Raw genomic sequence first — 23,787 nt, forward strand, 5'->3', positions numbered from 1 at the left:
CTAGCGGTATAACTATCTGCAGTCTTTACATTGGATACACAAGACATTGTAGCTGCTGGAATCTGGAGCAAAAAAAAACAAACTGCTAGAGGATCTCAGCCTTGATTAGTTTAGTTTAGTGCAGTTTAGTGTAGTATAATTTAGACTTACAACATGGAAACAGGCCCTTCAGCCCACTGAGTCTACGCCAACCATTGATCACCCATTCAACTAGTTCTATGTTATCCCATTTTCTCTTCCACTTCATAAGGTCATAAGTGATAAGAGTAGAATTAGGCCATTCGGCCCATCAAGTCTAATCTGCCATTCAATCATGGCTGATCTATCTCTCCTAACCCCATTCTCCTGCCTTCTCCCCATTACCTCTGACCCCCGTACTTCCTACTTCCTACACACCAGGTGACAATTTACAGAGGGCCAATTAACCTACAACCTCGTGCGTGTTTGGGATGTGGAGGAAGCCGGTGTATCTGGAGGGAACCCACGCAGTCAAAGGGAGAACGTGTAAACTCCCCACAGGCAATACCCGAGATCAGGATCGAACCGAGGTCTCTGGTGCCAAGAGGCAGCGGTTCTACCAGCTGATACAGGGCTTGATCTGGTGTCACTATACCTATGTAGGATCATTTCTTAATATCATGTCATGTGATAGGAGCAGAATTAGGCCATTCGGCCCATCGTCTACTTCGCCATTCAATCATGGCTGATCTATCTCTCCCTCTTAACCCAATTCTCCTGCCTTTTCCCTATAACCTCTGACATCCGTACTAATCAAGAATCTATCTATCTCTGCCTTAAATATATCCACTGACGGCCTCCACAGTTTTCTATGGCAAAGAGTTCCACAGTTTCACCACCCTCTGACTAAAGAAATTCCTCCTCATCTCCTTCCTAAAAGAACGTCCTTTAATTCTGAGGCTATGACCTCTAGTCCTAGACTGTGTAGGAAAATAACTGCAGATGCTGGTACAAATCGAAGGTATCACAAAATGCTGGAGCAACTGAAGTCTGAAGAAGGGTCTCGACCCGAAAAGTCACCTTTTCCCTCTCTCCTAGATGCTGCCTGACCTGCTGAGTTACTCCAGCATTTTGTGATACCTTCTAGTCCTAGACTAGTGGAAATATCCTCTCCACATCCACTCTATCCAATATAATCGCCGTGCTATCAGCTGCCAAAGGCCACAAATCTATAAATGTGTCCCCTAAATAGATAGGATGAATGCACTGAGGATTCTTTACCCAGGGTAGGGGAATCAAGAACCAGTGGACAGAAGTTTAAGGTGAGAGGGGCAAGATTTTATGGAAATCTGAGGGGAATTGTTTTCATTAGGTGGCACGGTGGTGCAGCGGTAGATTTGCTGCCTTACAGTGCCAGGGACTGGGGTTCGATCCTGACCACGGATGCTGTCTGTACGGAGTTTGTACGTTCTCCCCGTGACCTGTGCAGGTTTTCCCTGGGAGCTCCGGGTTCCTAACACATTCCAAAGACGTACAGATTTGTAGTTTAATTGGCTTGGTAAAATTGTAAATTGTCCCTAGTGTGTGTAGGATAGCGTTAATGTGCAGGGATAGCTGGTCGGCGCGGTCTCTAAACTAAACTAAAATAAACTCAGAGGGTGGTGGGTAAATGGTACGAGCTGCCAGAGGAGGTAGTTGAGGCTGATACTATAACAGCATTTAAAATACACTTGGACAAGTGCTTGGAAATTTCTAATGTCAGATTATTTTCATGTAACCTGCATGGATAGGAAAGGTTTAGAGAAATATAGGGCAAACACGGGCAAATGAGACTAACTTTAATTGGGGCATCTTGATCGGCCTCTATGACTTTAAACCGCACCACCTTTTCCTCGAACTTTAAGGCATTCCTTAAAAGGCACCTCTTTCGGTACCTTGCCTTAATAACTCTGTGCAAGTTTCAGCATGAATGCGCACAGTTGATCAGAATAACTCTCACCCCTCATCCCATTGATTATATATTAACCCTAATGAGGACAAGTGCATATGAGTGCAAGAATGGACTTTGTCTTTGTCCTAATTACCCCTCTAAAAGCACATGACCCTTGTTCTTTGTCAAGTTTTCCAACGACGTTTCGGCAAAGAACCTTCAGATGGTTAACTTCACTCAATGTATTTCGCAAATGAAAGTTCTTATTTTAGTTGACTTTTTCTGTTTAAATATATAAAAAATTACCTTGACACTTCAACGCCCTGTATAACCTGCCTTTTTCTTTGAACTGCCTTGACTTATCTAATCCACTACCGAAGTTACAAGACAAAGAATATTATCGCCTGCTGAATTTTTAAAATGTAGTCACATCTTTTTGACCTTCATCCGCATTCCTTTGTGCAGATTCATCCAACATAGCAGAGCGATGAACAGAAATCAGATTCGAACCAGTTTCCATGGCAGCAAAGTCCAGAATCCACCAATAAAAGGAGGCTTTTCGGTGAGGGGCAGCTGAAAAGGAGCCGTGTCCTACATAAGTGTCCAGTGATACAGATGTATTCTGAGTGAGTTTTCACGCAGCACGGGCGCCATCGAGACAATGTTCTTCAGGAGAAGTCCGAGCGAAATGAGATGTCTTCTTCCCTTTGTTACTTTGATTTTATTAAGTGCCATCGCTGAAGGAGGTAGGGGGAAGAGGTTTCGAGGTTACTCCGGCTTTGTATGGATCTATCTTTCATTGCTTTGTGAAATACTGTACGTCAAGCCTTGTTGTGGAGGCAGCCTTCAACCTATGTTACATTGGGAAGATGGGGCGAAAATAATATTTTGTTGTTTTGATGAACCGCAGAAATGTTGTTTTCCTTGTCATGTGAAAAGATTATAATTATGAAAACATTTACGAAGTGGATTGCTTACATTTTTATACACTATTTTTTCTCTATTTTCAAAATAGCGTCAGTGGATTAAATACCAGTCGAATTTAGAATAATTCAGTCAAGAACATTGTGCATTTACATTATTATCAATAATGATGAATTGGAAATGTTTTAATTCCATTCGGTTTAAAGTTTTAAAATGTTCTTCATATCTCATTGAACTTTTTCAACTCTAATACTACAAGATCAGAACTTTCAGTTACAAATTAGTAACAATGTGTAGAATATTTTGATATAGTAACAGTCATAAAATTTCCACACAAATTGCTGGACAGCAAAATGTGGTTTAAATGGTTGTTAGCAGCATAAATAGACGGCACAATGGCACAGCGGTAGATTTGCTGCTTTACAGCGCCAGAGACTCGGGTTCAATCCTGACTATGGGAACTGTCAGTGTGGAGTTTGTACCTTCTCCCTATGACCGCGTGGGTTTTCTCCAGGTGCTCCGGTTTCCCCCCACATTCCAAAGATGTGCAGGTTTGTCGATTAATTAGCTTCTGTAAATTGTCCCTAATGCGTAGAACTATCGGGTGACCGTTGGTCGGCATGGACTGAGTGGGCCGAAGGGCCTGTTTCCAGGCTGTATCTGAAAACGTAACTATACAGGAAATTGTCCTCAGGTGGAAACTAATTATCAGAGTAGAGAATGGTGGAGTCCGGAGATTCCCAGGGTCATTCTTGGGACTCCTGTCTTTATCGATATACTAATAACAGACTTTGATGTGCAGCACAAAAATCTTTACATTTGCTTGTGTGGCTCACTGTATGGAGCTGTGGTGAATAGTGAGGAGGAGGGTAATAGATCACGAGAAAGCATAGACAGGATGAATGGGCAGACATTTGGTGGATGAAATTTGATACAGTTAAGTGGTTCATTTCAGTAGCAAAGTATGAAGAGAGACTAAATGGCATGTCTGAACAAAAGTCTCGACCCGAAACGTCACCCATTCCTTCTCTCCAGAGATGATGCCTGTCCCACTAAGTTACTCCAGCATTTTGTGTCTATCTTCGATTTAAACCGGTATCTGCAGATCCTTCCTACACATTTGAAAGGTACTGACCAGGGGATTGTGCTCATGTATGGGGATGGTCTTGCTGAGGTGACTGCAAGAAATATATTTAACTGTACCTTAGCTCACGTGATAATAAAAAAATACATGAATCCATTGAATGGTGTTCATAGATAATGGTGTAAGAAAATAACTGCAGATGCTGGTACAAATCGAAGGTATTTATTCACAAAATGCTGGAGTAACTCAGCAGGTTACTCCAGCATTTTGTGACATCAGTCTGAAGAAGGGTCTCGACCCGAAACGTCGCCCATTCCTTCTCTCCTGAGACGCTGCCTGACCTGCTGAGTTACTCCAGCATTTTGTGAATAAATCATAGATAATGGTGTTCATGATAAGAAATCAGGCCGCCTCTAAGGACAGAGAAAAGAAGCATTTTTTTTCACTTAGAGGGTTGCAATCTTTGCGATTTTCTACTCCAGCAAGTTGCAGAGGTTTGTTCATTAAATACAGTGACATCTGTGATAAATGGGTTTTGGGCTCGAAGGGAACCATGACATATGGGGATCAGGCAGGAATCTGGGCACAGGATCAGCCATGATCTTATTGAACGGTGAAGAAGACTCAAGGGGGCCATATGGCCGAATCATGCTCCTTTGTTTTCTGCTCTGAGAACGGGAGAAAGAGCATTCTGCCAGTTGTCATTCTACCAAATGACCAACTAAATGGTGTGCAGCAAAGAAAAAAGTCAACCACTTGAAAGTTAGTTCTGCAAAACCTTATGAAGTTAAATAGATTTTGTTGTTCAAATATTTATTTTGAAAAGATTGCAAGAGGTGCGTTTTATGTAAATGAAACTTCTCAGCTAAAAGTGGTCTGATGTGTACTCAGTTTCCAGTGCAAATGAGCGTGAACCCACTCAAGACAAATGGGGGGGGGGCTTTTGGATGTCTTTAGATATTCAAATGAGTTAACATCTCTGATTTAACCTTCAATGTGACAGGACCAGTACAAATGAGGCAAGCTCATAGAAGTAGTCCAAAAGTTAAACATCTTGCCAATACCGACAGGAGCAGCAAAGATTAACTGTTCAAATTCCCAAGCATCAGATTCATGTAATTTAAAACACTTTCCTGAGCCGAGCAGTATGAACATTGAAATCTCCAATTTTAAGTAATATCCCCCTCTCTCTTTGTTCAACCTCCCCCCCCACCCCATCATTATGGGCGGCACAGTGGTAGTGTTGCTGCCTTACACCGCCAGAGACTCGGGTTCGATCCTGTAAAAACGGAGTTTATGTTCTCTCTATGACCACGTGGGTTTTCTCCGGATGCTCCGGTTTCCTCCCACATTCCAAAGGCATGCAGATTTGCAGGTTAGTTGGCTTCTGTAAATTGCCCTTGGTGTGTCGAATAGAACAAGGGGCAGCACGGTGGCGTAGCTTCTGCCTTACAGCACCAGAGACCCAGGTGTGATCCTGACTACGGGTGCCGTCTGTACAGAGTTTGTACGTTCTCCCCGTGACCGTATGGGTTTTTTCCAAGTGCTTCGGTTTGCTCCCGCCATTCCAAAGATGTACAGGTTTATAGATTGATTGGTTTTGGTAAAATTCGTAAATTGTCCCTAGCATGTAGGATAGCATTACTGTACGGGGATCGCTGTTCAGCCTGGATCGGTGGGCCGAAGGGCCACTTTCCATGCTCTATCTCTAGAATAAAACTAAACAGTACGAAAATTGAATTCTCCAATTTTAAGTAACGCCTACCCTTCCCCCTCTCTCTTTCCTGTGCCCAACGCCCATACCAGTGCGTACTTATTTCTACCACTATCCCACACTTTGTGTTTTGCTCACCAGATTAATAGAGTCTTACAACTTGGAAACAAGCCCTTTGGCCCAACTTGCCCGCACCAACCAACATGTCCCATCTACACTAGTCCCACCTGCTTGCATTTGACCCATATCCCTCCAAACCAGTCTAAATGTTTCTTAAACATTGCGATAGTACCTGCTTCAACTATCTCCTCTGACAGCTCGTTCCATACACCTACCACCCTTTGTGTAAAAGGATTACCCCTCAGGTGCCTATTAACTTCCACCCCTCACCTTAAACCTATGTCCTCTGATTCTCGATCCCCCTACTCTGGGCAAGAGACTGTGTGAAACAGGTGACAATTAATTCATTCTCACCTGTGACCAACCACTACTAAAGTTATTACCAATAAAATTGCTGGAACTACCCACCAGGTCAGCACACGCATGTGGGAAGAGAAACTGAGTTAACATTTCAAGTTGAAGACAAAAGAATGCAGGATTTGTGAAATGGAAAACAAGAAGACATGCCAAAAAAAGACACAAAGTGCTGGTGTAATTCAGCGGGTCAGGCTGCATCTTTGGAGGACGTGGATAGGTGATGTTTCGGGTCGGGACCCTTCTTCAGACTAGTTGTGGAATCTCAAAGACGCCACATCTTCTCTCAGCAGACTCTTTGACAGAACTGGTCAATTAGTCCTTGTTCTTCTGCTCTTTCCCCTGGCTACTATTTTATCAATTAAATATCTATTTCCCTTTGCAAGCGACTGCCTTCGGGTGAGATTCTCTAATTGCTGCTTTCCCACAGATCAACAGTCATGCTATTAAATGCATCTTCTGAGAGCTGTCTTAAAATTCAACCTGCCAAAGGATGCAAAAAAACAGTGCAAGGGAATGGGTTTTCTGCCATTACATTTGAATTGACCTTAAAGCGATTGACATACATAAAGGTCAAAAGTGTATGAAATATTCTAATGTTGTTGTTGTTCTCTTGTCCACGATGTTTTCTTTACCCATCTATACTAATCTCATTTGCCCGCATTAGGGCCATTTCGATCTTTCTGTTTTGGGCCTCCTCCATTGCGGGAGTAAAACCCAGCTACTCGCAGAAAACCCACGTGGTCACTGGAAGAACGTACAAACTCTGTACAGACAGCACGCATAGTCAGGATCAAACCCGCGTTGTAAGGCAGCAACTCTACCCCAGCGCCACCGTGCCATGCCTTTGTTCACCCAAATGGACCACAAACCTCATGTCCAACCACACAACTGGTGCAAGCTCTGACTGACCTTGCACATACCTGTTCCTGTTCCTTCAGAAGAAATTTGAAGACCTGCTTGGGGCTGACATTGCAAGCCAACATTAGTTTTGCTTTAAGGGAACTTCTTTAGTTATAAGGTGCTTTGAGATATCCTGAATAGGCTGTAAAAGGCAATGCAGTATATAAATGAAAGAAAGTGCAGGAGTAACTCAGCGGGTCAGGTAGCATCTCTGGAGAATATGGATAGGCAATGTTTCGGGTCGGGATCTGACTTCAGACTTGTGTCCAACTTGAGACTTAAGTATGAAGAAGGATCCCAACCTGAAACATTACCTATCCAGAGATGCTGCCTGACCCGCTGAGTTACTCCTGCCCTTTGTGTCTTTTGTGTATAAACCAGTTCCTTGTACCTTCTTGTAATAGTGGATAAACTTTTTTAAAGGATTTATGTTTATTCTGTTGTCTTTTTCGACATAGCTCAGAAAATAGATCAAAACAATGACAACGCGATTGCAACGATCAACCATTCTTCAGTCCTTATTGATCTCCTTCAGGGGCTCTTACACAATTCCAACTCAAGTGACATCATGCTGAAAGTCTACACGGGGAACTCGGATGAAGTTAAAGTCTTCCACGCTCACCACCTTCTTCTAGTCCTTCAGAGTGATGTTTTTGAGGATCTCTTGCTGAATCAAAGTATCACCACTCTTGTTCTGCATGAAACAGCTGAATGTGCTGTCATTTTTAAAAATTTACTCAGGTAAATGCAGCGCAGGTATCCTTTGACTTTATACTTCAATATAACCATAATTAGATGTTAAATGGATTTAGTTCAGTTTACTTTAGAAATACAGCACATCAACCATCGATCATATCCATTCAAATTAGTTCGATGTTATCCCACTTTCTCATCCACTCCCCACAGACTAGGGGTAATTCTTACAGAGGTCAATTATCCTACAAACCTGCACATATTTGGGATGTGGGAGGTGTTGTACTTCGTGGTCCGGTACCTGTTGTACCTTTAGTGACCCTGGAAAGACCACAAGTACACGTGTGTAAAAGGTTACATTGCTGGAGCTCAACTCCAGGCTGTTTATTCCGTGGCCACCTGCATCCAGAGTGACCGCCTAATCACACCCATCACTTATATACACAGCCATACAAAGTAGTTCTTGGATACACAAAGTAGTCCCAGCAATATCACAACATCCCCCTTGTCTTATATATTACAACATCCCCCTTGTCTTATATAAAATTGTTTTCTTTACCATTCGAGGGCTAAAATATATTTAACAAACAAAACCAAAACACCATTGCTATTTGCAAACAAAACCAATAGCACAACTAAACACAATTGCTTTTTTCGCCATCATGGTGGTCACTCCTCTGCGGAATTTCACTCATCTCCGGGTGGTCACTCACTCCGTGTGGTCACTCCACAGATATATACATTTATACAAAAGCATCAAATATAATACATTAAGCTTTCACTACACATATCACTACACAGGTCATTAAACACAAAATATTCATTTTGTTCCATATCTTCCCCTCAAGAAGACGTGCTGTGTAGATCAAACGTAGTGTAGGCTCTAGATGCTCCACCACCATGATTTGCCTGCCATTGCTGGCCTCCCACTGCTGGGCTGGCACTGCTGGGTTGGCACTGCTGGGCTCCCACTGCTGGACTCCCACTGCTGGGCTGGCACTGCTGGGCTCCCACTGCTGGGCTGGCACTTCTGGGCTCCCACTGCTGGGCTCCCACTGCTGGGCTGGCACTGCTGGGCTCCCACTGCTGGGCTGGCACTGCTGTAATCGCGGTGCGCTGGCCCCGCCCACAAGTGCTCCCCGGCAGCTGCCGTTCAACTTTTCGAACGCGCTGCCGCTGGCCCCGCCCACAGGTGCACCCCGGCTCCGCCCACAGGTGCTCCCGGCAGCTGCCGCTCAAATTCGAATGCGCTGCCGCTGCCTCGGGCCCAGGGCCGTCCCGACTCTACGGTCGACGCGCCTGGGTAAGTACGCAGTGCCTCGGCCTTACCGGCCGCTGCACCTCCGCGGGTGGTCGGTCCCTCCGGTCGCCGACCCCCTCCGGTCGCCGCACACCTCCGTAGGTGTCGGTCTCCTCCGGGACTCTCCCGGTTGCCGCACACCTCCGTGGGTGTCGGTCTCCTCCAGGGCTCTCCCGGTCACCGCACACCTCCGTGAGTGTCAGCCTCCCCCGGTCGCCGCACACCTCCGTGGGTGTCAGCCTCCCCCGGTCGCCGCACACCTCCGTGGGTGTCGGGTCTCCCGGTCGCCGCACACCTCCGTGGGTGTCCCCAGGGGCTCTCCCGGTCGCTGCACACCTCCGTGGGTGTCGGTCTCCTCCGGGGCTCTCCCGGTCGCCGCACACCTCCATGGGTGTCGGTCTTCCCCGGTCACCGCACATCTCCATGTGTGTCGGGTCTCCCTGTCTCTCCCCCGCGAAGCAGTCGCAGGCTTCTAATCTCGGGCCTACACAGGTGCTGGGGCGCGACGTGGGCCTACACGCACCGCCCTTAGCAGCTTGCAGCGTCACGTCGGCAACTCGGCGCCGACTACTGAGCAGGTAACTATACCAACTCACACTGGCCCTGTCGGGATGCACTCCAAACGTCCCGTACCGAGCTGGAAACTTTTCTTTTGTTTTGTTTCCCTTCAGGGCTTTTTTTTCTTCTTTGTTTTCTTCTTTTTAACCTTTTCTGCTCGGGCATGCTTCATTCCCTCCCTAGGCGAAACACCAAGCCGCTGCCACCATGTTGTACTTCGTGGTCCGGTACCTGTTGTACCTTTGTTGTGACTCTGGACGGACCACAAGTACACGTGTATAAAAAGGTTACATTGCTGGAGCTCAACTCCAGGCTGTTTATTCCGTGGCCACCTGCATCCAGAGTGACCGCCTAATCACACCCATCACTTATATACACTGCCATACAAAGTAGTTCTTGGATACACAAAGTAGTCCCAGCAATATCACAACAGGAGGAAACCAGAGCACCCGGAAGAAACCCACGTGATCGCAGGGAAAATGTGCAAACTCAATACAGAGGCCAATTAACCTACAAACCCACATGCCTTTGGGATGTGGGAGGAAACTGGAGTGTCCAGAGGAGACCCACATAGTCACAGGGAGAACATGCAAACTCCCTCAGACAGCCCCCATGGTCAGGATCAAACCGGTATCTGATATTGTGAGGCAGCAGCTCTACCAGCTGAATCGAAAAGCATAACAAAGCGTAAAGGCCTAAAATTTCAGCAGAGCATCTTTAACGTTCAGGCACTCACTGGCCAACTAGGTAGCATACACAGCAGGCAAGGAGGCAAGGAGAATATGCACACTCCTCACCTGAATGCACACTATTAATCATGTCATGAAAGGAAAAGCAAAAAAAGATAACAGGTACGAAATCTGAAATAAAAACAGAATGTGCTGGAAATACTCTGCAGGTCAGGCAGCATCTTTAGGTTTAGGTTTACGTTTAAGTTTATTATTATCACGTTCACCGAGATACAGTGAAAGGCTTTGTTTTGCATGATATCCAATTAGAATAAATAATACTACACGTCAATACAATCTAGCCACACCCAAGTACAATAGATAGAGCAAAGGAGGAGAACAGAATGCAGAATTGTCACGCACTAATTCCACAGACAAAGTCTAATATCCGCAGTTTACTTTTTGCTCCTGATTTCTGCATCTGCAGTCTCCAATGTCTCCCTCTAATTGTGTGCATTCCTTCTGCTCCTCCCATTTCTCAGAGCCTTGTTGGTTATTAGGTTCATTCGCTATTGAAAATGATTCCCAGGGCAGGAGTGTGGAATGAGAACCAGGGTGGAGTTGAAGGGCATGCCAAGGAGAATAGATTACAGGGAAATAATTCTGGAATGGGATTGATGGACACAATGTGCTGGAGTAACTCAGTGGGTCAGGCAGCATCTCAGGAGAGCATGGATCGGTGGCAATTGAGGTTCGGATCCTTCTTCAGACTCCCGATTCGAAACGTCACCTATCCATATTTGACAGAGATGCTGCCCGAGGCGCCGAGTTACTCCAGGACTTTGTGTACTTTTGTATAAACCTGCATCTGCAGTTCTTTGTTTCTACATGGGATTAATGGGATTGTTCTGAGTGCTGGCATGGACTTAAAGGGTCGAATGGCGTACTTCTTTATTGTAAGGAAAATGATGTTCCATAAGAATCAGTGATTTGGCTTGGTTATTCATTGTATTTTGCTTACAAATTCCATCAATTAACCCAGGTTTGACAAGACAACAAGGCAAGCAGCATTGTAACCACTGTAAATGGAAGCATTACATTTTGCAAATAAATATTCATTGATTAAATGCATAGATAAAACTGTAGGATTTAGGGATGGGCAAATTGGACCTATAAAGAGAAAGAACACTTGCCAGGGTAGCACCATGTTCCTGCAGCCTACGCAAGCGAATTTCAATCAAGGACAAACATAATTTAAAAATAGGAATTTTCCAAGCCTATATCGTGAAGCCCGTGACTTTCCAGATGTCTATTCCAGATGTCTTGTGTGTCTCAGGGACACTAATGAACTGAAATAACTGTTCATGCACAGTGCCGTCCAAATAGTATGGTTCTCAGATTTGTTCACTGAATTTTAGTTAGGATCAGAGTCATACGGCATGGAACAGGCCCTCTGGCCTGTCATTCCATGCAGACCAAGATGCCCCATCTAAGCTAGTCCCATTTTCCATGTTTGGCCCATATCCCTTTCCTATTTATGTACCTATCCAAGTATCTTTTTAATGCTGTTATAATATCTACCTCAACTACCTCCTCTGGCAGCTCATTCCATATATTCTCTGCCATCTAGTTGTGGAAATAGTTTAATATTAATAAGTAAAATAATACGCGTGTAACAGGAGGCTTCTGTCTTGTTTTACCAGATACTTGTACAGTGGTGAAATCACCATCCTTTTGAATCAAGTTGTCCCACTGCACAAGTTAGCCAGCAAGTACCATATTGCAGCCTTGCAGCATGGCATCATTGAATACATGAGTCAACACCTTGCCACTGCTTTTCCACAAGGCCATGTGGTCGGGTGGTATCATTACTCAGTCAGGATAGGTAACGAAGAACTACAGGAAAGATGCAAGCGGTTTCTGGCTTGGAATATGTCCAGTGTCATTCACAGCCCAGAGTGGCAAACAATTAGCGCTGACCTGATGATTGCCCTGCTCCAACGCTCCGATCTGATTGTGGAAAATGAACTGGAGATTTATTATGCAATCGAAGAATGGATAAAGAAGAACCACCCCAATGCTACGGTCACAGACACCGTTCTCAAGTCAATCCGTTACGCCATGATCAGCCCCCAGCACTTGTTCCATTTGCAGAAGCAATCCCCCATCTTCAATGAACATTATAGTTCCGTCCACGACTTACTTTTCCTTGCTTTCCAGTTTCACTCCACCACACCACTGGTGTTTGCCAAATATTTTGATGTCAATTGTAGCCTCTTTATACCAAGGAATTATCTGTCAAGTTCCTGGGGATCCCAATGGGTGATCAATAACCCTGCTCGAGATGATCGTAGCAACAGCTTCCAAACACAGCTGACGCCCAGTAACTTTGATGCCAGCAAGAGGGTGACATGGAACGCTCTCTTCTCACCAAGGTGGCTGCCCGTCAACTTCAGGCCCTCTTACTCTTCACCTGGTTATGGAGCAGTCCAGGCCCACAGCCCAGAAGATGGTAGGCCAAGGATAATAATCAACCCAGCTACCAACAGCATCAGCTTTGCAGGAATCAGCTTTCAGAAGACTATCTTGGTGAAAGTGAAGCAAGATGGAAGGTCCTATGTGAAGCACGTGTATAATTTCCACCAAAGCACCCAGGAAACCGGCGACTTCCTCTTTCAAGCTGATCTCCAGAAACGTTCCTCAGAGTACTTGATTGACAATTCTCTTCACCTTCACATTATCATTAAACCCATTTACCTGCCGTTGATTAAAGTGATAAAATGATTAAATGATTGGTTTCGGAGGAAGAGGTTCATCCAAAAACAGTCACCGTAAATAAAGTCTAGTGCATGTAGAAAATGGGAAACCCTAACTGCCTGATAGATGCCTTTTATTATAACGTTCTGTCCCTCATCCATAGCTGACATTCCAAAAATCCACACTTGATCTGTCCATTTATAGCAATGTATAAACCAGTCTACCTGTACCCTTCAGCAAGTCTGTTAACACATTTCTAACACATGAATGGTTGCAGATAGTTGAAAGTAGACCACACCAACAAAGATGATTTGAAAAGTTGATGGACCCTCCGAGAAATGTAAAATAAAATATTTACAATCTATTCCACTTATTATTGTGTGATTAAAAATCAAAGGTCATTTGTGGCCTTTTGTGTATAGTGATCATTTTCCTACCCTCTCAAGGGTCCTTTCATTGGCCAAGTATTTCCTTCGTGAAATGTACAGTGCCTGCAAATTTTGAGAATAAATTGGTGATGTAACATTCCCAAAATACAACCTAATACTCACTTTTTTTGTTTAATGGCAATAAAACCAGAATAACATTTACAAACTGAAACATCATCATTAAGAAAATATCAAATAATAAGTGCCCCTATGTAGGAGGTTCATGCTGTCAACCATTTTAACATCCGTCTTAGGTATTAGCAAAACACAAAGTGCTGGAGTAGCTCAATGTATCAGACAGCATCTGTGAAGGAAATGGGTAGGCGACGTTTCGGGACTTGTTCAGACTCGACCCAAAAAGTCACCTATCCATATCCTCCACAGATGCTGCCTGTCCCACTGAGTTACTCCAGCACTTTGTGCTTTGCTCAAGATTTCAGCATCTGCAGCTCTAAATATAAGCAAAAACAGTTTTAATACACTAAATATTATTTGGACCAAACTGTGTGTTTTTGTCTTGATTCACTTGGGATTGATGAGACAGACCCTTGCATGTACAATAACCATGCATCCTTCATCATCATTTTTTAAAAAGAAGCTCCTCCATGATCCACACCAATGGACCAAATGCAAATCAGAGAATGTCGAAGCAGTGAGAATTGAAACAGCCACACCTTTACATGTGCAGGGAGCCATAATAGCCCCTGCCGCTTGTTTGGCCATGAAGTAGAGACAATTGACCTGTTAATATTGTTGTCTACTTCATGAATGGTTTTGAAATTAATGTCCACGCTACACTAGACAACAACCTCAAAAGTGAATCACTTTTTGCATGGAGAAGCTTTCCTGGAGACCTTTCCTCAAGGTTTCCTTAGGCTAGTATGTGACTATGCTTTAATCTTGGTATTTCTTGAAGTTGTATACCAAATTAACCTTTACTTACACCATTTACAGCCATCCATAATTGATCTCCCCCCCCACCTCCCTCATGGCGGTCCGCCCACGCCGGGTCCTCCATTGCAATGGAGTGGAATACAATGCTCTCCAAAATTACAGCTTACATCTTAAAGTGGTATCTCAAATTTCACTGTACCTTAATTGGTACAAGTGACAATAAACTGATCTTGAAACCTTGAAAGTCTGAGAGTCTGATCTAGTAAAAACATTTGTTCAAAGTTTCGCCGCTGTCAATATAAAATCTGAACACTTGTAGAGCTGTAAGAGTTAGATCAAAATAGCTTTAGGCTTATAATTTGCACATGGACTGGTGTACTGTGAAGTTTGTTGGTATGCTGTCCAATCAAATCACATAATACTGTTCATGAATACAATCAAGCCAAACCCAAGTAGAGTGAACAGAAAGAGACAGCTTTACCATAGATGTAAATGAAAATCATTAAATAGAGTTGTGTAAGTAACCAGCACATACCGAATTTAAGATTGTTACTGAAATCCAAGAATCAAGCTGAAGTATAGTATATCTGTCCTAAGAAAGGAAACAGAAGTGAGCAATAAATTGTCAAACACACGTCTCACATGTTTGAACGTTCTTATACTTTTTTTTTGGTATTTTACCAATAACTTACTTATTTGTTATCGCATTGATCCAACAATGATGGTGCCCAAGCATGAATTCATTACAAAAATTAAAATGTGCTGAATCTGCAATGCAATGTTGTTTAAATTAAATCACTTTCTCTGCTCATGCAGGTAAGGTGGTAATGATATTGCTGGAGGCAAGACTGTTCTTTATTTTCTGCTTGGTCAAGACAGCATCAAGACATTGTGAAATGTATGAAATGCTGTGCTATATATTTCTGCTTGTGGCCCTTGTCTTAAAGCACAACATTATATAATCAATCGCTGCTTACTATTTCATTTTTACTATGATCTCAATGAGCCTGTTTGACCCATTGAATATATGATGACTCTCAGAGTAATCACATCAATCCCATTATCCCAATTAAGAGAGTCAAGAGAGTTTTATTGTCATCTGTCCTGAAATGAAACAATGAAATTCTTACTTGCAGCAGCACAACAGATATGAAAACATAGTACTCAGTAGGCACCATAACAAAGAAAAAAAATAAGTTCAATATATAAAAACTATTATTTCCCTCATCACCTATTCTCTCTCATATGCACAATAACCCCACCCCCACCTCCGCCCATATACACAAGGAATAGATTACAGTTGTCAATGAAACTACTGGACTTACCAGCACGCCATTACGGTGCGGGCAGAAACCAGAGCAAACATGGGAAAACCCAGGGAGAAGGTGCAAACTCCTAACGCACATTGAAACAGAGGTCAGAAACAAACCTACTGCGCCACTATGCTGACCTTTGTTTGCCTTGTGATAAAAGTGAGCACTCGATGATGGAATCAATTAATATTGCAGATGATCTTAGTCAAAACTAATGGCTAAAAATTGCAATTAATTCTAAGAACAAAAGTATATAAAAATATGATGGGGACAGATAGGTGTTGTTCCTCCAGTTGGCATGTGGCCTCATTCTGTTAATGGAGAAGGCCTTGGACAGGAAGGTCAATATGGCAATACTTGTGCATTTGAACCCCCCTGACATTTTCTCCCCTCTTTCCTGTCCCTGACCCACTAGACAACCATTTTTCGTACTATCCCAAACCCTTCCACCAATAACTATTCCTCTGCCTTTATATATCACTCCTCTTTTTCTTTGACGCACTTTTATCCCCTTTTCGTCACTAGCCTTAAGGGCCTGTCCAAGTTATGCGATTTTTAAGGCGACTGCCGGCGACTGTCAAAGTCGTAGCAGATCGCCGAAATTTTCTTTTACCCTACGACAATGACCACGACAACGTCTTCGGAAACATCGCGAAATTCCCACGCTTACTTGACCATCAAACTGTGGCCTCCAATCTACCTGTCAAATGTTCTAATGGTAAATAAATTGGTTAAACAAAACTATCTTCTGGTATCTTCAAATGCCTTTTCTTAATTTAATATTACATGCTTCTAAATGCATCTGCGACAACCTAGCAAACCTGGGGACAGCATGCGACAGCGCCTGCAATAAGCTACGATACCTGGTGACAAACCAGCTGTCGCCGAGAAATTTGTATCTGGAAATTTTTTCCCCGACGCGCCGAGATCCGCTACGATTCATTGAAGACTCCTCACGATCATGCCCGTGACACCCCAGTGAACGTTCGGCGACAGCCTAGTCGCCGGCAGTCGCCTTAAAATCACCTGTGGGACTGGCCCTTTAGTCTACCCATCTGCCAATCAACCCCCCCTCACCTGTATTCACCTATCACTTGCCATGCTTTGTCCCAGCCTCACCTCTTTTCCTGCTGTTCTCTCCAACTACAATCAGTCTGAAGAAGGGTCCTGACCAGAAACATCCCCTATCCATGTCCACGAGAGACGCTGCCTGACCCATTGAATACTTAAGCACTTTGTGTTTTACTTTAACTAGAAATATTCCTTTTTTTAAAGTGTTAAAGTGACATTAACAATCTCCCTAATTCTGTTTTTCCATTTCCTGACCCATTGAATACTTAAAGCACACGGTATTGTGGGTTCAGTATTGATGCGGATAGAGAACTGGCTGGCAGACAGGAAGCAAAGAGTAGGAATAAACGGGTCCTTTTCAGAATGGCAGGCAGTGACTAGTGGGGTACCGCAAGGCTCAGTGCTGGGACCCCAGCTATTTACAATATATATTAATGATTTGGACGAGGGAATTGAATGCAACATCTCCAAGTTTGCGGATGACACGAAGCTGGGGGGCAGTGTTAGCTGTGAGGAGGATGCTAGGAGGCTGCAACGTGACTTGGATAGGTTAGGTGAGTGGGCAAATGTATGGCAGATGCAGTATAATGTAGATAAATGTGAGGTTATCCACTTTGGTGGCAAGTACAGGAAAGCAGACTATTATCTGAATGGTGGCCGATTAGGAGAAGGGGAGATGCAACGAGACCTGGGTGTCGTGGTACACCAGTCATTGAAAGTAGGCATGCAGGTGCAGCAGGCAGTGAAGAAAGCGAATGGTATGTTGGCATTCATAGCGAGGGGATTTGAGTATAGGAGCAGGGAGGTTCTGCTGCAGTTGTACAGGGCATTGGTGAGACCACACCTGGAGTATTGCGTACAGTTTTGGTCTCCTAATCTGAGGAAAGACATTCTTGCCATAGAGGGAGTACAGAGAAGGTTCACCAGATTGATTCCTGGGATGGCAGGACTTTCATATGAAGAAAGACTGGATAGACTCGGCTTGTACTCGCTGGAATTTAGAAGATTGAGGGGGGATCTTATAGAAACTTACAAAATTCTTAAGGGGTTGGACAGGCTAGATGCAGGAAGATTGTTCCCGATGTTGGGGAAGTCCAGAACAAGGGGTCATAGTTTAAGGAAAAGGGGGAAGTCTTTTAGGACCGAGATGAGAACGTTTTTTTTCACACAGAGAGTGGTGAATCTGTGGAATTCTCTGCCACAGAAGGTAGTTGAGGCTCGAAGGGCAGAATGGCCTACTCCTGCACCTATTTTCTATGTTTCTATGTTTTGGAATGCTCAAAAAAGGTAATGTAGATTCATAGTGCTCTTTCCAAAATAGCACTAACAGGCTCCTTCTTGTATCGACATTCTTTTTTATAATGATCAGGCATTGCCGGTCAAAGTGTCCAGACCACAGAAACCAATCCTTAATGGTTCACAATAAAACCAACATTCTTTCAGCCATTAGTGAGTGCAAGGGAATGACATTGTGCTGTGGGACTGTCTTCCTGACTCCAACTACAACCTTTCTTTGTCCCGCCCCCTCCCCTGACATCAGTCTGAAGGGACTCAACCTGAAACGTCACCTATTCCTTCTCTCCCGAGATGCTGGCTGACCTGCTGAGTTACTCCAGCCTTTTGTGATACCTTCGATTTGTACCAGCATCTGCAGTTATTTTCCTACATCCCTGGCAATCAGAAAGATTGGTACGGGATCGGGATCAGATTAGCAACTGGGAGATCCAGCAGGCCTTGGTGGACAGAGTTCAGCAAAAAGGTTGCTTGGTCGATGCTTGACTAGTTAAGCTTCTACGCTAGGTTGTTAAATCTGTGCTTTAAATAGAGAGGTATCGTTGTTGCCAGGAACATTACATTGGTGACCTTGTGCGGGTATATACAAATCCATCTGAAACATCAGCACACATGGCAATGCTGAACACCATCTATCAGTAAGAAAGTTGGATTGCTGGAAATTTCAGCATCTCCCGCCACCTACTGGCAATGTCTGGAAATGAAGTTTCCACTTCTAGAGAACAACCTTTCGTTCAGCTTGTGAGCACTTCCTGTAAAAAAAATTGGCACAAGTTGCTGGACTAACTCAGCAGGTTAGGCAACATCTCTGGAGAACATGGATAGACATGGGTCTTGATCTAAAACGTCACCTATCCATGTTCTCCGAATATGCTGCCTGACCTGTTGAGTTACTTCAGTACTTTGTGTCCTTTTGTGTATTAACCAGCATCTTTAGTTCCTTGTTTCTACAAGATCAGTATTGGAGTGGGAAAGAGAGTTAAAATGGTTAGCAATGGTGAAATCCAGCAGGCCTTGGCGGACCAAACATAAGAATGTTGGCTAAGTCAACAGATGTATTGATTATCTTCAGCCTGATCAATACAGATGCCCACAAACGCTGTCCAAACACAGCAGTGCAAGATAAGCCCCAAAATACCATGAAACTTGCTGGAATCAACCGCTGGAAAATGCTTGAAACACTCAGCTGGTCAGGCAGCATCTGTGGAAAGAGGAACAGAATTAATGTTTGAGGTTAAATACATGTTGGCTTGGAGGAGAACAACAATCAGTTATGTCCATATACTACATAAATTATATGCATTACTAAAAAATGGTTAATGTATTAAAAGGAACTGCAGATGCTGGTTTATTCCAAAGATAAACACAAAATGCTGGAGTAACTCAGCGGGTCAGGTAATGGAGAAAATGGATAGGTGCAGTGTGTAGCATTTTGTGTCCATCTTTACTAAAAAAAAGTTCCCCATTTTGCCAGTGGGTATTTGTTGCTGCTTGCATTGAATGTAGTAATGAGCAATCAAGTGTCATGTGTGCCATAAATAATCTGAGTCAGCCTACATACTTCTGGGGATAAGGTTTCAGAGAGTGGTGGTTGGCCTGATTTCCAATGTAACAGCAGTGCAGGAGACACAAGGATCTGCAGGTGCTGAAATCTTGGGTATAACATTAGGGTCCCAACCCAAACAATCATTATCCATGGCCTCCTCCATGGATGCTGTCTGATCCATTGAGTTACTCCAACACCTTGTGTTTTAACAGTAGTGCAGGCAGAAGTTTACCTGGCTTATACAAAAACTTTCAATTGTGTATCACTAAAAGCTATTTTTCTCTGAGAGAACAGTGCCAGTCTTGTTTCAGATCAAGATGGTCATTTCCCAACATGGATTTACTAATGAGGTCGCTAGATAAAAGAAAATCAGAGCCAACTTAAAGGAAATTCTTGGAATAAAATGACCATATTTTGTTAATAATTACTAATAATGAAGAGATTAATTGCATAGCAATCAAACGCACGTGAACTTTGATTAATGACACATATATCAGCAATTTTCCTTCCCAAAGGACATTAATGACATTTAAGAATGGGCTACAATGGAAGTATTGATGGTGATATCCTGTGAACAAATATATTTAAAACAGCACTACTGCTTGTAGGAGCATACAATGTACAAATTGGCTTCCATTGTTTCAACATTACACAACATTCAATTGTTGTAAAACAGCTTGAAATGTTCTAAAAGTACTGTAAAAGGTGCTGTAGAAATGCAAATCTTTCCAACCACTTAGTGAGAGACTGCAGGAGTATGTGAGGGACACACTGTAGCTTGGTGCAGCTAACACCAAGGCTCTGTTGCTGGACATTGAAGGGCAAAGTCTGGTTGGGACCCCCCTCAAACAATATCACCCCAGAGGCAAGGGTGTTTTGCTTAAAAGCCGGTGTGAATACCACTATGAAGGTAGACACAAAATGCTGGAGTAACTCAGCGGGTCAGGCAGCATCTCTGGAGAGAAGGAATGGGTGACGTTTCGGATCAAGACCCTTCTTTGGATTTTTGTGTAGCCACGAGGAGCAGGTACATCATTACTTGTTTCAGTTCAGTTTATTGTCATGTGTACCGAAGTACAGGAAAAAGTTTTAGTTGTGTGCTAACCAGTCAGCGGAAAGACTGAAGACTCAACCCAAAACGTCACCTATTCCTTTTCTCCAGAGATGCTGTCTGACCCGCAGTTACTCCAGCTTTTTGTGTCTATCAGCGGAGAAACAATACATGATTACAATCGAGCCATTTATAGTGTATACATGATAAGGGAATAACGTTTAGTGTAAGGTAAAGCCAACAAAGTCCGATCAAAGATAGGCCGAGGGCCTCCAATGTGGTAGATAGTTCAGGTCAGCTCTCTACTTGTGGTGGATGATTCAGTTGCCTGATAACAGCTGCAAAGAAACTGTCCCTGAATCTGGAGGTGTGTGTTTTCACACTTCTATAACTGGAGTGATTCTGCTCCATGGAAATTGACATTAATGCATATAAAGTACTTTATTTGCGAAGTGCTTTGGAACAGACTCTGGTCATGATTATAGAAATTCTAATACATGAAAAACTTCAGCTGTTTTATTCCAAAGATAAACATGCCTCCTCTTTAAATCTTCCTCTTTTACCTTGGCTCATCCACCCTCCCCCACCTGCGCCTTACCCTCCTCCGTGTAAAGAGTCCCACACCAGCATTCACTGACTCCCCTCACCCAGATTATGCTAACACTCAGGGAGTCCAATGGCCTTGGGCAAGTAACAGGCTTATCCTGTTGTTTTGGCACGATGCAGCTCATAAATCATAATACTCAAAAGCAGAATACTGATGGAGTTTCAATGAAATGCAATGTTTCACTCTGATTGCAGAGGCATTTAATAACAATATTTAGCAACTGTAGTTTAAAATCTGCAATCCTGATATCAAGATAAAATAAAGTATGAGTAATTTTATATTCATGACCTCTGGTGGTCCCAAATTCTTTATAGCTAATCAAATACTCTATTAAGAAGGCTGTGAAATTGCACATAGCAAAACATGGTAAAACAAGGATCAATACATTTGTTTTATTAATGTTGCTTGAGAAATGTTGGTTAAGACAATGGTGCAAGATGAATGTAGGTAGGAACTCCGCTACTATTTCTCAGATAATGCTCTGCAAGTTCTGGAATAAAGCAACAGTATTGGATGTATTGCCGTCAGATATCACTGTCATGTATGATTGTTCTCCTGGAGGGTCCTTTTTGTGGATCTTGAGATGGCTAAAGAGGCAGGCCAATCCTGGAGCGGCAGAATTTATTGCAATGTCATAAGAGATCGGAGCAGAATTAGGCCATTCGGCCCATCATGTCTACTCCACCAATCATGGCTGATCTATCTCTCTCCTAACCCCATTCTCCTGCCTTCTACCCATAGCCCCTGACACCTGTACTAATCAAGAATCTATCTATCTCGGCCTTAAAAATATCCGTTGACTTGGAGTCCACAGCCTGCTGTGGCAATGAATTCCACAGATTCACCACCTTCTGACTAAAGAAGTTCCTCTTCATCTTCCTAAAGGAATGTCCTTTAATTCTGAGGCATAACCTCTGGTCCTAGACTCTCCCACTAGTGGAAACATCCTCTCCACTCTATCCAGGCCTTTCACTTTTCGGTAAGTTTCAATGAGGTCCCCACTCATCCTTTTAAATTCCAGCGAGTAGAGGCCCAGTGCCATCAAAAAAGTGTCCTTTCGGTGGATGCCTGTGCACGCTACTTTTCAGTGTGGGGAGACTGGAGCATGGACAGCCACCGCACATTCCTGACACAGACCCAGTTAAAATGGCATGGATGATTGGGAGTTTCTCCTTGCTGCAGCCTTCTTCCCCTTTCTCAGCCACTGTGGTGCTTCACCTGTCGCTCAGCCACCATACCATGTGTTTCTTTGTTGAGGTATTCTTCTTAGGCTGCACTTTGTTCGGAACCTCCCTCTTCATCTGACCGGTGCCAGGACCATAGCTCCAGACAGTTTAGCTCTCAGGATCTTAGGCACACACAAGCTTCTCCGCCACCTCAGAGAAATATAGAAAATAGGTGCAGGAGTAGGCCATTCGGCCCTTCAAGCCAGCACTGCCATTCAATATGATCATGGCTGATCATCCAAAATCAGTACCCCGTTCCGGCTTTTTCCCCATATCCCTTGATTCCCTTAGGGCAAAGAGCTAAATCTAACTCTCGCTTGAAAACATCCAGTGAATTGGCCTCCACTGCCTTCTGTGGCAGAGAATTCCACAAATTCACAACTCTCTGGGTGAAAAGTTTTTCCTCATCTCAGTCGTAAATGGCCTACCCCTTATTCTTATTCTTAAACAGTGACCCCTGGTTTTGGACTCCCCCAACATCGGGAACATTTTTTCTGCATCTACCCTGTCCAACCCTCTAAGAATTTTATCTCATCCTTTTAAATTCCAGCGAATACAATCGCAGTCGACACATTCTTTCATCATACGTCAGTCCCACCATCCTGGGAATTAACCTGGTGACCCTACGCTGCACACCCTCAATAGAAATAATGTCCTTCCTCAAATTAAGAGACCAGATCCAGATATGCTAATTGGAATCTTCAGTTAAACACAAAGTACTGGAGCGACTCAGCAGGTCAGGCAAAGGAAACTACCCTGGCTTATCCAATCTTTCTGCACGGCTGCACTTTTCAGGTCTGCAAAAGCTTATCCTCTGCAAACTGAAGGCCATCACTTCTTTCCTATAACTTGTCAATTGGTGAATAATTTCCATTCAAATAATTAAGCAATTAGGTTTCAATGATTCTTCCCCAGGACTCAGAGCAAAACAACTAATTTAGCAGTTTTGGTTTCCTGAATGCTTTCTCTTTCCCGGACTTTATATAAGATATAATTTTACGATAAATTGAATGGTTTCAAAACAGAATTACAAAGGCAACATCATTGATGAATGTTACATTGGGAATAACCACTTGCTTGCAAAGCTCCATTGTTGACAAGACTTTCGCTCCCAAATGGTTTCTAACTAAAAAAACAAAGGCTTTCAGGCATTATTTTGCTATAGAAACAAAGAAATGCAGATGCTGGTTACTACGTCTAAAGAGTCTTGACCCAAATCATTGCCGATCCATGTATCTGCAGAGATGCTGCCAGACCTGCTGAGTTACTCCGGCACTTTGTATTATTTTGCTGTGTTCAATTAGATGTTCAATTTATGTGCTTCCCAGAGCTCTTTTCTGAAGAACGGATTACAGAAAACATCAAGATGTTTGGCTCACTGTAGGCAACAAGCAA

The 23,787-nt window shown here is 43.5% G+C and overlaps 1 protein-coding gene across 2 annotated transcripts; it reads left to right on the plus strand.

Annotated features, from left to right (window-relative positions):
• Nucleotides 1–2,450: 2,450 nt before the first annotated feature.
• Nucleotides 2,451–16,280, plus strand: LOC144594610 (BTB/POZ domain-containing protein 17-like). Of its 2 annotated transcripts, none has more exons than XM_078401369.1 (3): nt 2,451–2,514; nt 7,446–7,728; nt 11,910–16,280. In XM_078401369.1, exons 2-3 carry the CDS (start codon nt 7,556–7,558, stop codon nt 12,988–12,990), a joined length of 1,254 nt encoding a protein of 417 aa, XP_078257495.1. In that variant the 5' UTR covers nt 2,451–2,514; nt 7,446–7,555; the 3' UTR covers nt 12,991–16,280. The 2 variants fall into 2 exon arrangements, with proteins under 2 accessions (XP_078257495.1, XP_078257494.1); XM_078401368.1 differs by having other exon boundaries at nt 2,509–2,634.
• The last annotated feature ends 7,507 nt before the right edge of the window (nt 16,281–23,787 follow it).

The sequence above is a fragment of the Rhinoraja longicauda genome, chromosome 6 (assembly GCF_053455715.1).
Source record: "Rhinoraja longicauda isolate Sanriku21f chromosome 6, sRhiLon1.1, whole genome shotgun sequence".
In the NCBI taxonomy this organism is placed as follows: Eukaryota; Metazoa; Chordata; class Chondrichthyes; order Rajiformes; family Arhynchobatidae; genus Rhinoraja; species Rhinoraja longicauda.

What these genes read in the sequence shown, in the direction of transcription:
- LOC144594610 (XM_078401368.1), top strand. Translation starts at nt 2,550, where the DNA reads ATGTTCTTCAGGAGAAGTCCGAGCGAAATGAGATGTCTTCTTCCCTTT. An exon ending in AAGTGCCATCGCTGAAGGAG is followed by an intron (nt 2,635 to 7,445) that starts GTAGGGGGAAGA and finishes TTTTCGACATAG; the next exon opens with CTCAGAAAATAGATCAAAAC. An exon ending in ATTTTTAAAAATTTACTCAG is followed by an intron (nt 7,729 to 11,909) that starts GTAAATGCAGCG and finishes TTGTTTTACCAG; the next exon opens with ATACTTGTACAGTGGTGAAA.